The sequence below is a fragment of the Drosophila takahashii genome, chromosome 2R (assembly GCF_030179915.1).
Source record: "Drosophila takahashii strain IR98-3 E-12201 chromosome 2R, DtakHiC1v2, whole genome shotgun sequence".
Classification (NCBI taxonomy): Eukaryota; Metazoa; Arthropoda; class Insecta; order Diptera; family Drosophilidae; genus Drosophila; species Drosophila takahashii.
This window is the reverse complement of record NC_091679.1, coordinates 39,783,247-39,803,377: the sequence shown is the minus strand read 5'-3', so window position 1 is coordinate 39,803,377 and position 20,131 is coordinate 39,783,247. Positions and strand designations below refer to the sequence as shown.

At 41.0% G+C, this 20,131-nt stretch overlaps 2 protein-coding genes and 1 long non-coding RNA gene across 4 annotated transcripts; 2 read left to right on the top strand and 1 right to left on the bottom strand.

The window, feature by feature from the left end:
* Positions 1 to 991: 991 nt before the first annotated feature.
* Positions 992 to 2,445, top strand: LOC108058004 (lysosomal aspartic protease). Its single transcript, XM_017142480.3, has one exon. The coding sequence runs from the start codon at positions 1,072 to 1,074 to the stop codon at positions 2,281 to 2,283; it is 1,212 nt and encodes a 403-aa protein (XP_016997969.2). The 5' UTR covers positions 992 to 1,071; the 3' UTR covers positions 2,284 to 2,445.
* A 10,007-nt stretch (positions 2,446 to 12,452) lies between these two features.
* Positions 12,453 to 13,886, top strand: LOC138912458 (uncharacterized). Of its 2 annotated transcripts, none has more exons than XR_011418004.1 (4): positions 12,453 to 12,583; positions 12,655 to 12,987; positions 13,499 to 13,584; positions 13,655 to 13,886. It is a non-coding gene; the product is annotated as an uncharacterized lncRNA (long non-coding RNA). The 2 variants fall into 2 exon arrangements; XR_011418003.1 differs by having other exon boundaries at positions 13,496 to 13,584.
* Positions 13,887 to 18,144: 4,258 nt separating this feature from the next.
* On the bottom strand, positions 18,145 to 20,073 carry LOC108058037 (zinc finger protein 568). The gene is made up of 3 exons (XM_017142523.3): positions 19,837 to 20,073; positions 19,218 to 19,777; positions 18,145 to 18,553 (listed from the first exon to the last, which is right to left on the bottom strand). Exons 1-3 carry the CDS (start codon positions 19,903 to 19,905, stop codon positions 18,346 to 18,348), a joined length of 837 nt encoding a protein of 278 aa, XP_016998012.1. The 5' UTR covers positions 19,906 to 20,073; the 3' UTR covers positions 18,145 to 18,345.
* Between the last annotated feature and the right edge of the window lie 58 nt (positions 20,074 to 20,131).

Here is a 20,131-nt window from a genome sequence, read left to right as displayed (position 1 = left end):
TGCAATAATTAATTGTGCCGGCAAGCCCCCAGCGACTTTCTGGGAAAATACTCGGAGGAAATAATGGCAAGGAGCAGACACTGAAACCCCGGGCATTGTCGTATTCCCCGGACCATTAGCGCAGGTGTGTCCTGTCATTGACAGCTGGCTTTCAAGAGGAGTCCGTCTAAAAAGGTTTTTGGGGCTCCGGGATTTCTGTCTTCCCCGATTCCCTGCTCATTCCGATTGAAGGCCTCGTTATTGTCGCATTAGCCAGACGGCTGACGTTTTAATTGGCGCCCAACGTGGGGCATATGACGAATAAAGCCCTGGCTTTATTCATGCTGTTTGCTTTATCGATGTGCTTCAGTGAAGGGCAAAAACATATTGATAGACATTCGTATCCAAGCAATTGAGCACATCTTTATGCAAATGGCAAGAGTACGAGTAGAAATGAAAGTGCAATCGAGCAGCGCCCTTCAATGCCAACAACTACAATTAGAAGACCCTACACATGCTCATTTTTTTCATACTCTACTACCATTCGACTTGAGCTCGACACCTTTCGACGCTTTTCATACTGCAATGAAAAGGTTTCCCTCCCGCTTTTCGCTTACATATTCGATTTGAGCTCGATTCCAAACGGCTGCCATTTCCAATTACATTTTCATGGAAATTTTTATGCTGCTGGATACTTGATTCGATTGGGGTATATAGTGTACAAGTTTTTAAAAATATCTTTTTAACATAAAAAGATTAGTATAGGTTCCTTTATACTTCTTCATAATAAACATAAATTTATTAAGGAGTATAAGAAGGAGTGTAAATAAACATATATTTATTATGAAGGAGTATAAAGAAGTTTTTCCATGAAACATTGGCTAAGGGGTAACACCAGTTTTCATACCGTAGATAAAACATTTCATATCTGAAATCGGAAGCTTGGCATATGCGTTGGAAATATTAAAACTGAGTTTATTGAACAACAAGTATGAAGGGTAGTTGCCCTTCCCACTCCACTCAGATTTCCGCATTCTCGTGACAACTTAACTTTGCTTTGACATTTTATTTTCATCTGCTTTTGATGGCATTATGTGGATGCTTGTTCCGTTGATGTTCCTGCTTCCGCTGCTCTTTCTGTTTCCGCTTCCGGTCAGTTGCAGTCTGCAGCTCTACCGCGTGCCCCTGCGTCGCTTTCCCTCCGCCCGTCATCGCTTCGAGAAGCTGGGCATCCGAATGGACAGGCTGCGCCTGAAGTACGCCGAGGAGGTGAGCCATTTCCGCGGCGAGTGGGACGCGAAGGTGAAGGCTACGCCGCTGAGCAACTACCTGGATGCCCAGTACTTTGGGCCCATCACCATTGGCACTCCGCCGCAGAGCTTCAAGGTGATCTTCGACACAGGCTCCTCGAATCTCTGGGTGCCCTCGGCCACCTGTGCCTCCTCCATGGTGGCCTGCCGGGTGCACAATCGCTACTATGCCAAGAGATCGACCAGCCATCAGGCGCGAGGAGATCGCTTTGCCATTCACTACGGCAGTGGCAGCCTATCGGGATTCCTCTCAACGGACACCGTTCGAGTGGCCGGTCTGGAGATTCGGGAGCAGATCTTTGCGGAGGCCACCGAAATGCCGGGTCCCATTTTCCTGGCCGCCAAATTCGATGGCATCTTTGGCCTGGCCTATCGCAGCATCTCCATGCAGCGCATCAAGCCGCCTTTCTATGCGATGATGGAACAGGGATTGCTTGCGAAACCCATCTTTAGTGTCTACCTGAGTAGGCATGGCGAAAAGGAGGGCGGTGCCATCTTCTTTGGTGGCTCCAATCCTAATTACTACCGCGGCAACTTCACCTATGTGCCGGTGAGTCATCGGGCCTATTGGCAGGTAAAAATGGAGTCGGCCAGCATCCGGAATCTGGAGCTTTGTCAGCAGGGCTGCGAGGTGATCATCGATACGGGCACCTCTTTCTTGGCTTTGCCCTACGATCAGGCCATTCTGATCAATGAATCGATTGGAGGAACGCCCTCGCAATTCGGTCAATTTCTGGTGCCCTGCGAAAGTATCTCGAATCTGCCCAGAATCACCTTCGCCCTGGGCGGTCGTAAGTTTTTCTTGGAGGGTCACGAGTACGTCTTTCGGGACATCTACAAGGATCGAAGGATCTGTTCGTCGGCTTTCATCGCCGTGGACCTGCCGTCGCCCCGTGGACCTCTCTGGATTCTGGGCGATGTCTTCCTGGGCAAATACTATACGGAATTCGACATGGAGAGGCATCGCATTGGTTTCGCCGACGCCAGGAGCTGAGGCCATGTATACTGTTTGATGTGCTTCTTGTTATTCCACCGACTGGTTGCCATAACACGCGGAAAATCCTGAAACAAGCAGGGAAAAACAAGGAAAGCTTTAAAGCTGTTGACTGGCGAGTACTCTTATTTTTTAAATATTTTGTTAGCGTTGTTGTGTTTATTTATTGAAATGTTTTATTAATAAAATAATCTTAAGTATATTTTTTAAATATGTCTTATGAAATAAAATAATTTATGGTAAATTAAGTTTAATATTTTTATATATATCTTAATTGACAACCTGATAACTCTAGTCAATATACCCCAATTTTTATAATTCGCCCCAATTTTTGTTAGCAAGCTGTTGCTATTTTTGGGCGCGTGTACGTCATCGTATTTGGAACAATGTTTGTGGCAGGACTGGGGGAATCCAGAAATGGGGCAAGGAAGGCAGAAATCAAAACAGAATTTTATTATTTTATTACCTGCTGCTCCTTTTGCTGCCTGCCTTATGCATTAGTCCCCTTCGAATGGCGATGGCTTCAGCCTCCAGAATTCTGTGTGGGCGGAAGCTAATCAAAAAAATCGCTTGCAGCCAGTGGCAAGTCGATAGAGACTGAAAATAGAGGCCTGGGGAAGGGACGAGACGAGGAAACGAGAAAGATGAGTTCCTTGGGCGCACTGAGGATGTAATTGATTCCCTGGAAAAACAATGTCTCCTTTGTCTCTCTGAATTCCCTCGACGGCGACGCTTCTGGCGGTTTTCCACTGATGCCTTTAAACGCAAATTGCGGCCTTTAAAAAAATTAAATAAATAGCTTAAAGTTTACAAGTGACGCGCTGCGTTTGTATTCAAATTCCCAGCACCGCGGTCGCGATATCCTTCCGGATACTTTAGAGTTTTTCAGCGACTTTTACGAGCTGTCTCAGAAATTACAAAGTACCGCGTAGGTTTTATGATGATGATGGGTAGTTCGGGTTTAAAGAGAAAACTTGACTTTGGTATGTTTGTTACAAAATTAATAAAAATCATGATATGGAATAAAAGCTCTTGTTACACCCAAAAAAAATTGATATGAAACGATGATCGATTTAATATTATGTAATATTAATTTTGACTTTACATGCTCGAAATATAAGCAACATGAGAATTTCCGAGAGAGAGAAATCGGAAACCAAAAATGTACCATACTCATATCTTTTTGATCCCGGCGTTTCTTTTTTGTGTATTTGTTTTCGAAGCTATTTGTAGTTTAAGGTACTTTATGTTCGGTTCCTTAAATTCCAACCCACCCACTTTATAGTTATAAATATATTTACAAGCAATCTACAATGTATATTTGTGCGTATTGACGTTGCCCTTTTATGTGCACGCATCGTTGGCCTTTGCGCCCTCAGCTTTTCTTCAGTTTTTCCCATTTTTGCGGCATTTTTGTTTTTTTTTTTTTGGCGGCTGCGGCGACTGTTTCTTTTTATTGTGGCCTGGCACTTTTAACATTGACCTTTCGCCTTCGTTTGCTTTGGCTGGCGGCTTACACGGCCTTTATTGATACTCTCCGGGCGACTTCTTTTGGCCTTTTTATGGCCTCCCTTCACTTTCATTCATGGACGAATTTTCCTGCTCTCCTTCCACATTTGCGGTTTTAAAAACTGTTGACTTTGCGTGCCTTTGAATTGCCGGTTTTTCTTTTGGTGGCCAAAACCTACCTTAACCTAACCTTTTTGGGTGGGATAGCATCCTGTGAGAAATCCAGGGTATACCAATTCCTTAATCCTCCCATCGAACCTTCTTAACTCGGGTGTGTGTTCAACAAAGCAAACCGGATTCCTGTTTTCGGTCAGCATTAGTTGCGCAAATATTCGATAATAAATAGCCATTAGCAGCAGCAATTTTCCGGGATCTAAGCGATGGAATAAAGCGATTCCTGAATGCCTTTAAAGCCAGCTTTCCGGTTAAATAAAAGGGGTTAGGGCCGTGGGACTCTCAAAACAGTTGGAAGGACTAAAACTGTTGTAGTTGTAGCCATTCAAATGCTAAGCTTCAAGGATTCTCTGCCGGCTTTATACAGGCAGTTACAACCGAGTTGTGCAATGTGCGCTAAATGGCAGCAAAAACTCCTGAATTCCTGGCAGTGTGAAAAATTCAACGAGGCATTGCAGCGTTTCACTCGTTAAGTGGCCTTTGCACAATCAACTGGGTGGCGCCAACAAGTGAGGAACGCGGAGTTTACGACCTTTTGACAGTGTCAAAGCTGTTTGCATACGCCAAAAAGGTCAAAAGTTTATTAATTTAAGGTTAAAATTTAACTATCGCCGAAGGGTAGCTCCTTAAAAAAGTATCTTATTTATGCAGATTTATATTAAACTATTTATGTGGCATTATAGTTCTGTTATATTAAAACAGATTGCCTTGAAGAGGAATCAAATATTGATGAGCCACTTTTTCAGCAAATATAATAAAATTAAATTCATTTGGGAAGCTATTTGCCAACTTTATTAACATTTTTTGCCTATACTGGTGATTGTATTTTTTAAATACCTCCAAAATAAATGCAAATGAAATGCATGTGAAATGGTATTTGCTTACCATTGTGTTCAATGTGTACAAAATTTCATTTATTATATGAATATGTCAGAAAAAAAGAGTAGATATCTCGTCGGAAACATTTTGTTGAAAAAATGTGAAGTCGAAAAAAATGCAATAATGGTTAATAAAAATCGGAAGCTTTGAAGAGCGCATTGACGTTCATTTATTTACTTGTAGAGGCAATTGAGAAATGGAACGAAAAGTCCTCAAACTGGAAGTGAACCAAAAACGAAACCATGGTGAAATGGGAGTAATTGGTTCAAACAAATGCCCTAAACTGAAGTCGAAGATTTCTTTAGTGGCAGGTCCTTGCTGCTCATTTGGCCATGTCCCTTCTTGATAAGCAGGATATAACCAGGACCCGGCCAAAGGTCCAGATAATCATCACAAAAGGACGACGGCCTGCCAGCGCCAGAAACTGGGCGAAAAACCCGCAGAATTAAATCATTCGTTAAGATTATGCGTACAATCTCGGTCGGGCAGAAATGTCCCCTCGCCATTACCATGCAAATTGACGACCCTCCTTCTCCGCTAGGATGTTTTTATTATTAAATTCCTCTCGGCCATCCTGGCCGCAATGTCCTGCCTAATGACGCTCAAAAGCGGGCTAATGAGTCAATAAGGCAATTTGCCAGCACACAGGACCTGAGTCCCGAGTCCTGTGTCGTCTATGCATGCCCCAAAGTTGTTATGCCACTTAATTACTTTAATATGACGTTTTGTGCGTTCTGTTATGACAGTTGAGAGGGGAGAGTCCTCTTGTAGAGGATATTTAAACTATACCCGGCCTGCTGGGCCTGTCGTTTGTTTGGCCAGGCACTTTGACACCGACCATCGGACATGTGCGTGCCGCTCGATTTGCCTGAAAAGGACATGCGGTCAGGGGGCCAGGACATGGACACCTGCATTGCCAAATGCCAATTACTTGCCGGGCCAATAGCAATTAATTTCGGGTGTGTGTTCGCAAGCTGGAAAATGAAAACAAATATCTTTGTAGCGCTGCAAGTCCAAGTTTCCTAAGCCAAATTGAGGGCCAACCCAGTTTTGGCAAACAAACCTCATCGAAACTTTGTTCTTGGAATGCTCTGAACTTCACAGTTCAACTCTGAACTTTTGTAGTTGGAATTTCTTTAAAATTGGAATGCAATTTATAACTGTAAAACTGGGATTTATTATTTCACATTTCAAATTTTCAATAAATCAAAAGTTTCCTTTACCAAAGTGCGAATTTCTTTGGAAATAGAAAGCAATTTTCTATGCTTAGAGTAATATTTGTAATAAACAAATAGTTTTACCTCTAAATTTACCAAATTGTTGAGTACTGAGAAGCAAGAAACGTGGTTTAATGTGAATAATATAAATGAAAAACTCTAAGGGTTGGTTTTTTAAGGAAAATAAATATTTTTCGTCAGATTCAGTGCCATTTTTTCATTAAAAATTTAATTGTATACTAGTTTTAATTTGATAAAATAAAAATAAAATTTTTGCTTCGATTTTATACATGGAATTTTTTACATTTCCTTGACTTACTGTAGTACTTTAAGTGGTACGTCAATATAGAGCTGCCTCACGATTCTTGAACACTTAAAGACTGATCTCTGAATGCTGGCCGTAAAAAAGGACACTCATACGCTTTGACTCGTACAAATGTACTTACACATGTTGAGCGCCTAGATGAGGGAAAACATAATGGCCGGGATCATTTATCAAATATCCTTTGTGTCTGCGATGGCAAACATTAATCTAAGCGCCGTGCGAGTGGGTTAGCCCATCAGTTTCGAGCAGTTATCCCAAGCACTTGGCTAAAACTCTTTGAACAGCCCTCGAAGCCATTGAAAATGGCGCTGCCACAATATATTTTGTGTTAAGTAAGATTGCTATTTCGCCCTTTTGACACGCCCCCCAAAAGCCCCTTTCCCTCTGACAGATCGAAAAAGTTTCAGTTTCAGAGAACCAGCCTTGGGTACTTTAGTTTCAAGGACACATATCCTTCCAGTCACTTGCCACTAATCCCTGACGGCAGACGAGCGAGAGAACCCTGTCATTTTGAACACATTACACATACGCCGTGTGGCCCCAGTCATTGTTAAACGTTCGATTTCGGGTGAAAAACGTGACAATGTTAACGCGAAATTACCGCTCAAGTAGGAAAATAAACACAGTAAGTAGTGGGAGATGGGGTGGACCCCTTGCAGCTCTTTAAATCAGCAATTGAGTGAACAATGGCTGAATGAAATGAAATCTGCAGTGGCTTAATGGGTAATTATCTCCGGCAATTATTTGCAGAAAACGCCATTTGGAATTCATTGTTGCGCCGGCGTTATTTCTTCATTAAAAAGTAACTACTCGGGGGAGAATCGGCTTTAAAGTGTCATAAAAGAGGCGCTTTCTTCGGTTTGTTTGTTGCGAGAAAACAGCGAATGTCCTGGCCCCGTGTCACATCTGTCGCTTCCACACAGGCTGTGTGACATGCATACTAATTAGGGTGTCCCAGAAACTGTTGCCTGGAGCCCGCTTAAAGTGGATTTCGCCAAAAAGCGCTGAATAATAAACCTAATCAGCCGTCAAGTCGGAAGACTACCGAGCCAACGGCTTAGGGGCGAAATTTGAATTTGAATTTGAATGCAAACTGTTTCGAGTGCGTCGCAATTCGAGTTGGTAAACTCCTGGCAGTTGGCAGCCGCTAATTTGGTACTTAACCAGCTTGCATTATTTTCCCGTTTTCCCAATTTCCATTTACTGAAAACCCGAAACCCAATTCCCCAGCTGTCCATCAAACAATTATGCCAGCCAAGTGCATAATTAACTACGGGAAAGCTTGCATACGGGTGGAATTTTAACAGGCAGTAGTACACAACCAGCACATCCTTTTCGGTGTCCTTCGATGTGCATGTGGGTGTGCCTGTTTTTGCTTGTGCAGCTGGCACCCAAAACAGAATAAAAAAAAAGAAAGTTTTGTGGCGCCTCACTTTTCCAAAAGGACAAAGTCATCGCCTCGTTTTCGGTCTGGATTCCGCTGAGATTTATGAAATCGAAAAACTCTGGTCAAGGTAAAAGAGTTGTTCACTCTTTTTTGGAATCGTAGTAGAGTGTTATAGAACTAATTGAAATGGGCAGAGGCCTTAAGGGATTTCATTGGGTTAGAGCCAAAAACTTTAGAAAGCGGTTCGTGATTTATCGGTCACAGTCAGCTTATTCCGAGTCATGCATCTTAATGGGTTAACCACAGGCTAACCACTAAACCACTGGAATTCTATTTGAGATCTGCTCAGCAATTCAAATCAAGTGTCAGGCGGAAGAAGGTTGAATGGGTGGCGGTGGCTGTTTGGGTGTTTGGGTAGGGCAATGAGTGGCCTGCAGTTTGATTTATGCACCCTGCACTTTTGACAAAGTGTTTGTCATTAGACGTCTGTCTCTTGTCCTATCTCTCCATCAGTTGCCAAGCCAGGATTCAGTCAACCGAGAGGAACGGAAACTATGTAGGAGTAGGGAGTAGTGCCTGTACGGCTATACAAAGTTGCAAATACTCTTTAGTTTACAGAAGAAAGAAATAAATATGTTGACAGAAGAAAGTAATAAAATATAATGCTTAAAATATATATTTACTGTTAGCTTCCTTATATTTGGGTTTTCTAGCATTTCTGCTACACACAAAAAAAAAGAATTCGCGATCAAATAGATATGTGCCTGGTAAATTTCTGGTATTGCATACGCATATTGCTTTTACCGAAATCTCTCTCTCTCTTACTCTCTGACTTCGAAAAAGAGAGGAAGAATAGGCGACATAAATTACGTGAGTGGAAGCGAGAAGTAAAAACTCTCTCTGTTGTTTACATTTCAGACATATTCGATATGAGGTGCCAGCATATTAAGTAAAAATTGATACCACTTAACATCAAATCGATCATCGTTTCATATCAACATTTTTTGGGTGTATGTTGTACTTAATTATTACCGTCTCTCCCTTTTGCTCCCATCCTAAGAACATTTAACTCAGTTTTTGAGAGCAAAAGTTTTTAATTTATATTTTTCTCTTTCATTTTTATTTAGAAATATTTTTATCACAACCTGGCAAAGTTATGACCATCATAGTAATGCCCTTTAAAAGAGTATTAACACAGGCAAATGCCAACTTCCGACCATTGACTTTGCCGATTGCCCATTGTCGAGGCAGCTGCTCCTCGGGCAGCTCCTGAGTACCCCGTACATGCCCACCCGTACAGTGGAGACTGCTCGTGCATGGATCTGAAATGGCTCTGGGAATGGCCACATCCCTCCGGCGCTGCGAGTTTTTCGCTTGCCTGCTTACATTGAATTATGTTGTGTACACAATAAACACAAAGTGTGTTCTTTTCGGAGCGACTTCACCTGAGAAATGCAATCGCCCTGCACGGTGGAAATATGGTACATTGTGTTATTACCAAGAGATAAGAACAAGTTTCTTCTCTTTATAAGTATATATAGTATGTAGTTCTTTCTTTCCTGTCATCCTCCGCCTTTGTTTGTTGTGAAAGTTTTGCTGCTTTTGACAAGCAAATTTGTTGGACATAACAAAAGAAAAGTGATGGGAGGAAAAACTTATTGGTCACTCAGTAACCGCAAAGTGTGTGATGAAGACTGCTGGCAAGTTGATGCCAAACAATGAGGGGAATATAATTAAGTTGTTCAGAAGTTGCATGCACCTTTGAAAGCAAATTGAAATTTCCATCAATAAACCCTGCGCTTGACTGACACAGTTTTTGCAGCCGACCAACCACAATGATTAATGATAAATTGCTAATTAAAATTGCAAACAATTGCTGGCCCAATTGGCAGTAATTACTCTTATTAGGGAAGCTTTAATCGAAAAACAAATTGTGGAGTGGCATTAAAAATGCAATGAAACTGAGCGTCGAAAAGGAAAAGCGGGTAAAAATAAATCCAAGCTGGCGAGGGGAGCAAATAGCCTTTCTCCAGGGAGTCTCCTCTTTGCTCAGCATGACCCACATAGCCGCCCTCGCTTTTTCTTCTTTTTCTCTGTCTCTCTCCCACAGAGTATTCCCTTCTCGCTCCCCCTAGGAGTCGCAGCAACTTTTAATTTGCGAAATTTGTTGCAGATTTTTTGATGATTTTTGTTGTTCTGTTTTGTTGCCTGCCCAGTTACAGAACGAACGAGTTTTGCAACTGTCGAGAGAATAATTTCCCAGCTATTAGAATATGCAAAGCCCTTCAGAAATGTACACCACACAGAAAACAATATTTGACACTTTTTGGGACTCGTAAAACAACACTTGAGCTTGCATATAAATTTGTTTTAAATTTATATTTAATTTAAATCGTTAACCTACAAGAAAACTATTTATTTTCAATTTTTATGAACAGATTAAACATATTTCAAGTAAACTGAATATGAGGTTTATAATTCATTTAAGATTAAAGCTAATCCCAAACTTCCAGAGAATCAAAAAAAAAGACTTTTAAATATTGTATATTTATTTCTCATTTTTATATTGTATACAAATTGTCTAAAAATATTTAAAACAAGAAAGGAAGCTAGCTTCGGCAAGTCGAAGCTTATATACCCTTGCAGATCATTCTATTAATTTACAAATCGCAAAAATGTTAAATTTCTTATTATTTCACATTAATTTTTCGATCGTTTCTATCACAGCTATATGATATAGTAGTTCGATCTTTTAAAAATTAAAATCGAAATTCGGAAATATTTCAAAATAGTCATATTCCAGAGTAGAAGGAACTGTAATAAAAACCAACAAAGATATAATTTTTTTCCCATTAATTTCCATTTAATTTTTCGACCGTTCCTATGGCAGCTATATGATATAGTGATCCGATTTAAAAAAAAAAAAACGAAATTCAGAAATATATAAAAAAAAATGTTCCCAAGAGTAGAAGGTAAAATTTCAAAAAACACCGGAGCTAGAATTTTTTTACGTTTTTTTTTTTATCCTTCCTATGGGAGCTATAAGATATAGTTGTCCGATCCGTTTGGTTCCGACATATACTACCTGCAATAGAAATACGACTTTTACGAAAGTTTCATCCCGATAGCTTTAAAACTGAGAGACTAGTTTGCGTAGAAACGGACGGACAGACGGACGGACAGACGGACAGACGGACAGACGGACATGGCTAGATCGACTCGTCTAGTGATGCTGATCAAGAATATATATACTTTATGGGGTCGGAAACGTCTCCTTCACTGCGTTGCAAACTTCTGACTGAAATCATAATACCCCCTGCAAGGGTATAAAAATTCATTTCACAGCTGCAAAAATAAAGCAATTATCATTTTAGGTTTTGTTTATTTAGATCTATAAATTTGAGAGAGAAAAAATAACTTCTCTTAGCCAAATTAAATAATAAAATTTAAATGCTTTAAACAAACATGAAAATTCCTAAAATTTATCAGAAAGTCAAGACACTTTAGAGTGAATTCCCCAACTTCATTAACCGACGACAGGCAATCAAAATCAAATCAAATCCCCGGCTAGTTTCCACACAAGTGATTAACTTTGATCAGGCGCCAGTTATTCGGCGAGTCAGCCAGGAAATTCCCCTCAATGATAAACGAGTGGAAGTGCTTCAGTTTTGGGCCAAAGTGGCCCTCGAACTGCTGGCATGGACACAGCCAAGCATATTGTTGGCCATCAAAAATGACAAACAGATTTTGCATCGATGGAAATGTTTGATGTGCAAATCCCAAGAGTTTTGGCAACCCAACCGCACACATACACACAGGATTTTGCGGTGAGGAAGATGCTCCATTTTCATTACAAATCGTGTGCGAAAATTGTGGAAAGCTCCCTGTGTTTCTGTCTCTCTGGCAAATGGACTCGCATGTGTAGGAAGCCCTCCATTTAACCGACTCGCATTTAGTTCCACATCAACGGCTGACAATGAATTCCCGCTTTTAGACAGCCGTAAAATATTTGCGGCAATCAGCGAAACCACAATGGAGTTTCTCTCTTTTTTCATTGGGGTTACTTGAGGGATGGAGCACAAAGTGTCTGCAATTTCCGCCTGGATATTAAAAATGCGGCAGCGAAATTGAAATATTCTTGGGCTTACCTAGGCTCTCTCCACATGCTCCGCCGGCTTAGGCCATAAATCTTGGCCTAAGCTTGAGCTCATGGACTCGCATGTGCCGGGGACTCCTTTCCCTTAATGGCCGAACAAATTTATTTATTTAAAATTATCCCCCGAACAAAGTCTGCTCTTTGTCATTGCCAAAAGCCGCTTCTGTTCAGTGGAAATTTATGCAAACGCCGACAGAAATAGAATGTAAACACTCGAAATTGAATTTTAATAACAGTGCGCCAGCGAAGGCAAATCAAATGAAATATTTAATGAGACATTAATGCGCCGTAAACTCGTTTCTAATTAGAGTCGTCGACAGTGGTCGAGTATTTTGGCTTTTTGTTTTATTTACATCCGAATAAAGCGGAGGGTCTGGCCTCCAGGAGAGCATATTGAAAAATGAGGGTGGAAGTGGAAGTGGATATGGCTGCTCCACTTCGGTCTGCTGCTCATATTTGAATATATATTAAATTTGATGTGGCCTTCATTTTAAATTCAAATCAATGGCAAAATCAGCCCCGAGAAAGGCAAGCAGGCTAATCAATATTTTTTGAAAGCAAAAACATATTGGAAAAAAACAAAAATACTCTTAAGAAAATTCTTAGCTGGCATGGAATGGATTGGAATTCTCAACTGGCATGCATCATAAATAGTTGGTTGCATTTTGCATTCTTTCCTTCCCCCTATCATTTTTAATGCCTTTTCTCCTTTTTGCTTGCACAGCTGGGCCCATGCGGCGTATACGTAATATGGACTTGCAGGCCATTGCGGAGCGGCAGTAAGCAACAACTTCTAATCAAAATGGCAAACAGCTTGTGCAACCGATGAACAAAGCGGATAATGGAGAAACTTTAGCCCACATACGACCGCAATTAGTAGCTGGCTAGATGGATGGAAGGATGGTAACGAAGGATACGCCCACCAAGCACTTCCAGAAAGGATGTGACAAAACAAGGCACTTTAATTGCAACTACAATCGGAATAAATTGACAACAAGGATTAGCAGGGAAAAGTGCCAGATCCGGCTTTTAAACTGAATAGATTGTTCAGGAGAGTGTAAGTGAATTTAAGGCTCAGGTTTCCCACATATATGTAACTAAACAAGAGAGAAGGTTAAAGTCGAGTATCTCGACTATCAAATACCTGTTACTCAGCTGAATGAGTGCGAGATATGCAAGCAGTCGCTTGGAAGTGGCGCCACCTATCTGAAAATGATTTTTGCTCCTTTTTAAATATATTTTTTTTAATTTTTAAATTTTTTCTTACGTTTTTATACCCTTGTTAAAGGTATTAATAAACACTATAAAGTGGTATTTAAACGTTTACAAAGTATGCAAAGATATAGGGAGCTAGGCTTTTTTAGGTCCAACTTTTTAGATTATACGGACAGACAGACGGACAAACGGACAAAGCTAAATCGACTCGGCTGGCGATCCTAATCACAAATATATAGACTTTGTACGGTTGGAAGCACTTTTTCCTATCCGTAACATACTTTCTCACGAATACAAAATACCCCTTTAAGTTCAAGAGTAACGGATATAAATATTTGCCTGTCATACAGCAGGAATTTAAGACTGTTAAGCTTTTGGAATTCATATCCACCCTGGGACACCGGCTATAAATAAAGACAGCACACAGAGACAAAACATGGTAAAGTACTTGCATGCTAATCTATTACACAATTGCTGAATTTCACCCCCTTTCTTTCCAACTGTCACAGGTATTTTATCTTCGGAATTGCCAACAGGCAAAGGAATGCAGTAGCTCATCAAATATTTATGGCCAGAGACGACAGCAGACAGCAGAAGAAGCACCGGATGACCCAGCTTTGCTTTGATATGCAAAAACAGTCGAAGGACAGGACATTCAGAAATTTAATTTTCTCCGTTCGCCACTGAAAACGGAAAAGCGGAAAACGGAAAGCGCGTGTTCGGTGGCTTTAAGCTTATGAATAAAATGCATTTAATAACAGCTGACCTAATTTATGCAGGCATCCCGCCCCCAATCACCGCCGCCCACTGGTCATTTGCATTCGCTGCGTACCAACAGCTTGAGGCTATGAGCTTCACGCTTGGTTTCAATTCGTGCTCGATGGGGAACGCTACAAATATGGCAGGGAAATTACAACACATCGGTTATCTGTGGGGTGTGAGGTTGCATGTGTCGACATTTTCCCTATTTAAACGCACATAAATTTCCATTATCCCGGCGGGATTTGTGGCCATTGTCTGGACGCGTTCTGCATTAACACTTTTCTCTCTTAGTTTCGGGGCCCAAAATGGTCAGCAATAAAATAGTTGACATTGCAACTAAACCAAGCGTAACTCAACGCCTTTGATGAGCCATTATTTCCAGGTCTTTACATCTATCCCACTCTATATAGTACATATATACCATTGCATTGCTGTCAACACAGTTAACTTCACGCCATCTGCTGATTGTTTAAACAGACTGACAGACAGACAGGCAAAAGTCATAACCAATTCCCCCTTGATTAGTCCCGGTGTCCAGGTGTGATGACTTCCAAAATGCCTACTCATGGCAATTATAATGGCCCCGAGCTTCGCCATGGAGTTAATCCAGTGGACAGTGCTTGAATCCTAAAGTTTAAAGTTTAGTCACTTATTGCTATTATTATAGTATAGTAGTATATATCTTAGATGTCTTAGTTTTCTCACAGTGCATACGCTTGCTCTTTTCTAGCTTTAAAAGTAAATATTACTCATACGACGTGTGTGTTCAGCTGTTGCTCAAAAGTTTCACAAAGGTAAAGGCAATTTAAAAACGTCACAAAACTATTTATGATTTATGTTTAAAGTTTTGTTTAGATACACAAACCAATTTGCACATTATTTTTGGTTTTTACACAAACAAAAAATAAATATATTGCTAACTAACGAACTTTTATTACGAAAATACAAATTACTTTATACTTCTTGGGAATGATATTTACATAAGAAATGTATTTGTCTTATTTCTCACCAAAATAATCTCTATATTGGGGTATGGAAAAATGTTTAATGATATTTTATGATACATTATGATATTTTATGATATTTTATGATATTTTATGATATATTATGATATTTTATGATATTGTATGATATATTATGATATTTTACGATATTTTATAAATTCTAATTAATATTTTAAGAAGTATTTTTGGCTAGTGTGTTGTCACACCTCTTCTAAACCGAAGCCCGTTGGGTGCCTGGCACATTTTCCAAATTAACCTGGCCAAAACCGGCTACACACGCACACTCACACACACACGCACACGCGTTAGTTTAAGCGGCTTGCGTGTTTGACAGCCGCCTTGCATATGTGTTTGTCAACCATTTCTATTGCCTATCTGTGGGGGGTGGAGGGGTGGGAGTTAGGGGGTCATAAGGACCCCACATGGACACCCAGTCAGACACGCAGTCTGTGGGTGTCACGTATCGCCAGCCAAAAACATCCGCTGTGAGTGGCATACGCAAAGTGCCAACAAACAACAACCAAAACAATGCCGAAACCCACTATACATAGTATAAATAAATGTTTATATACGAACGGGTCGCTTGACATGGCAATGACTTCATTTGGATAGATTTCAGGCGTGTATTTATACGCAGCCATTGAAAAGGCGAACAATCAAATGGCAAAATTCAATGCCAGTTTTAGCGCCAATAAAATTCAATTGCCCGCTGGCCAAAAGTCTAATTATGGCTTATTGGGGTAAAACCGGAAACCAGAAACCAGTGAAACTAGGGGCGAATGCAATTGGCAGCTCCATTTCGCATGTAAAACTCAATTACGCGTTGCTATTGCAGTTGCAGTTGCAATCCCGCCAGCAACATGCATGTGATTTCCACCTCCTTTTTCTGCCACTGACATTCTCGTTTGGCCAGCCACTTGGTGGCCATAATGTGCGGCTAGCAATGTCAGAACAACACCGCAGCAGCAACAACAACGCGACAGCAGCAACTTCAACGGCACCGCAGCAACAGCAGCAGCACAGGAGCAACATGAAAAGCAACGACTGCTCGAGCTCCTTTCTGTGGCTTTTCACACTCGCTGGCGTTGACTTGGTGGCTTTGGTTGGTATTTCTAAGCCAAGATGACAAGGAGAACAGAGATGATAATGGTAATGATGATGATGGCTGGGATGGGGCACTTGCCAAATCAATTTAGGACATGCGGGTGGCCTTGCCTGAATGTCAAAAAGGAAAAAAAAGTGGAAATCTCGATCTCGAATGGAAATTGCCTTTTAGGATAGGGACTTTTCACCGCAAACCAAACAAAAAAATGTTTCCTAACCGCAGGCGTTGTCCTTAATGACTCAACTGCGTGTGCAAAACTGATGATGCTGTTTGCCTTTGTCAACTTGTTTGAAAAAAACCCAGAACTCATTAACCCTGGGTGACGTCATGGCCATGGCCACGCCCCCTAAATGTTTGTGCATCCCAGATTTCCAGTGTGATTATTTGCATGCTGTGCACTGCTGAGCAAACAATTGGCAATGAGGGCGAAGGGGTCGAAACGGGAAACGAACCGTTATTGCCACACAATCTCAATGTGCAAATATTTGCACTGTATAAAAAATAGCACACACACACAGAAAAACACAAAAATCACAATCCCCAGTCCGTCGCCCATTTGCTAAAAGGGGCGTGGCAGGCAGCAGTTATTGATTTCATTGAAAACACACACTCCAAATCTGCACCAGACATTTCAGCAGTGGAAAGGGAAACAATCACAGAATAGAAGTTCAACAGCAATCAAAATATATTGTTCATCTACATAAAAGTTCGAGTTAAAAGTTCTAAATAAATTTCATAGAAATAGGTATAGAATTTAAACCTTGTTAAAAAACCTCAAGATAACTTTCCAAAAATATATAATTTTCTAAAATGCATTTATAAAACATGAAAAAAAAATTTAAACTTATGACTTTTACAAAAAACAACATAACTTAATTCCCAAAATAATTATTAAATTGCTTTTAGTAAAAAAAGTTGATTAAATAATTTAATTTGTATCTTCCATAGTTGGGGAAAACTAAGCCCACCAATCCATAACATTTAATTAAAAATTGACGATAGATAAATAAATGTAATAGAAATAGGTAAACAATTTAAACCTTATTAGAAAATCTCAAGTTAACTTTCCAAAAATAAATAATTTTCTAAAATGCGTTTATAAAAAGTTATAACAAATATGAAAGTATTGAAAAAAAAAATGTAAACTTATTACTTTTACAGAAAACAACATAACTTAACTCCCAAAATAATTATTTAATTGCTTTTAGTAAAAAAAGATGATGAAATAATTTAGTTCTTAATCCCAGATTAGGTCAGCTTTCTATAAATCATATGCATTTCTTCTTATTAGCTCTTCTTGACCAACTTATGAGCTGGGATCGGGGCCAGGGCAGTTACCATAATAAATTTATAACAAATGACATCGGGCAGCCTAATAAATGTGGACCTATTAGTCCGAGGCCGAGGCTACCCACAGGCAGTGACCATTTAAGCAATCGAATGCCAGTTGAGCACACACATGGCAGGCAGGCAGGACGAGGATGTGGACATGAAATATTATTTCCTTGTGAGCGCAAAAGAGTGAGTGCGGGGATTCAGATGTATAAATAGTTTGATTTAGTAGCGCTGCTGCAGCAAAAACGATGACTGTGTAAGCCGCAAAAGGACATGGTCAGAGCGAGCGAGTGGATGCTGATAGCCAGGACCCTACGATCAATTATGGCCGAATGACTGGTGGCTTGTAAACAAGTCGGGAACGTGCCGTTAATTAGTTTCAATCAAATAACCGAGAAATCATTGTGGCAGACACATGTATAAATTATGGACCTGTCGGTTAGCTTCACCTTTACTTATTCGAACTTTGCCGACTATTTAGCAAACATATTTGCCGCATTAATGACGCAAGAATGTTTTGCAGACATTCTGGAAAACGGGCAGTTTTACGAGCACGGGAAATGTGTCATTAAAGCGACAATTTACGCACTGCGAGGTTTTGGGGACTTGTCGTTGATGATGTGACGCTGGAAAATCCGGCAAATATCATACATATGCCCATAAAATGGCACATAATAAAGGCTGCAGTTAAAACGTCTTTAGGGTCTGTAAATCGACGGGTTAGCCTGGTCTTTAATGGCTCCAAAGCAACAATGTAAACGGAGATCGGGTTGATTAGCAACGTTCACCAGTGTTTTCTGCATATATTTATTGCATTTATTGACGTAATTCAATGGAGAACTATGTTGGCCTGCATATCTATTCATATCTGTATATTCAATGCAATATTCTTCACAATCTATCTTCCAGACGCAACTGCCGCTATTTGTATGTGTAGGTGTGAGTTGATTTTTGTGTTTTCTATATGGTTTCTTGTTTAACATTATCGCCATCTCTAATGTGTAGTCTCAATTATGATCTCGTGCGTATCCAGATCGGGCACGGCGAACTTCATGGGCAAATAGTCGTCGGGATGCATGTGGGACATCTGATTCACCTCCAGCTGGGCCCGCTCGTGGTCCTCATGGCACTTGGTCTCGTGCTTCTCGTAGTCGGCGAACGTATCGAAGATGGCCCGACAAACCATGCACTCGAAGAAGCTTCTGAAAAGGGAAAAGAGTTTAATATGGTAAATTAGAGTTGAGTGCTGAAGGAGGATCAAGGGGATTTCTAAGCTTTTCTGTCTAATTATTATAGGAGAACATACTTGATAGTGATTTTAAAGCCTTTTTTATAGTTTAAATGTTTAAAGATGTCTTCAACGTTAAATTAAATAATACTGCCTCAAAATATAAGCTTATTCAATTGAAATCAAGGCTTTTTCTATGCTTGTCAGTCTAATTATCGCTGGAAAACATTTTTGATGGTGATTTTAATGCCTTTTTTATAGTTGAAATGTCTAAAAATGTATTAAACGTTAAATTAAATTAAAGGATTCTATTTAAAATGGAAAGTGACGTTAACATGCCTTAAAATGATGTTAATATGCCTTAATATAAGTTCATTGGAATGAAATATCTCGTATTTACTCTGTGATTGGTAATTTGAGGCATCAATTAAGGAAGAGGTTCTACTTTTATACAATTGATTAATTCTGGTATTTAACCAAGGTGAATATGAACTAAGTTATGCCTTCTGTCAGCCTTAAGCTTATCTGTTTGCAGTCCTAAACCTCTTCTTATCTTTCTAGACAATTGAGGTAGGTCTAGTTAGATTAATCGCCTTAAAGGGCACCTTGATCCTCCTCTACTCCTAACCACCACTTACGGTTTCTGCTCCGCCTCGAGCCGCTCCCTGGCCAAAGCGGCCGCCTGCTGGATGGAGGCGGACACGTCCACGTCGACGCCCTCCTTGATGTGCGACTGCAGGTGGCGCTTGAAGTTGGACAGCTGGGTGAAGCCCTTCTCGCAGTAGTTGCACTGGTAGGGCTTGGCGTTGAGGTGGCCCAGCTTGTGCTTCTTGAGGTTGACCAGCTGGGAGAAGTACCGTCCGCATCGCTGGCAGCGGAAGGGCTTCTCGCCCGTGTGTGTCATCTTGTGGCGCTTCATGTTGCTCTGCTGGGTGAAGGACTTGTTGCAGAAGTTGCAGGTGAAGGGCCGCTCCCCGCTGTGCACCGCATAGTGGCGCTGCAGGTTCACAGCCTGGGCGAAGGCCTTCGAGCAGATGTTGCACACGAAGGGCCGCACATCGTTGTGCACCTTCATGTGGCGATCGAGGTTGCCCGAGTTGCAGAAGCTCTTGGCGCACAGCTTGCACTCGTAGGTGGTCTTGTTGTGGTTGTGCACCTCCTGCCGGTGCAGCGTCTGGTCCCGCTTGCTCTTGAAGGTCTGTAATAGTCGGATAATGATTAAATCTATCCAATAGGATGCCTTTCCGCGAGACTTACGCGGTCGCAGCGCTTGCAGCTGAACTGATTGACCACCGTCTCGTCGAATTCTACCTCCATGCCCGCCATCTCGCCGCTGGCTAGCACATCGACACGATCCGGCTGGGAGTTCTCAAGATGGGGACATCGAAGAACGGCAGCGTGGTTGGCGGAAAACTCACTTTAATTAACTTATTCTGTAATTCTGTAACTCGTCGCGTCTGGAAAAAGTCATATGGTGGCCGATAACCGATAGGCGGGCCAGCGCGGATAATACGGCAACGCTGAGTCCTAGCGGAGACACACACCCTACCCA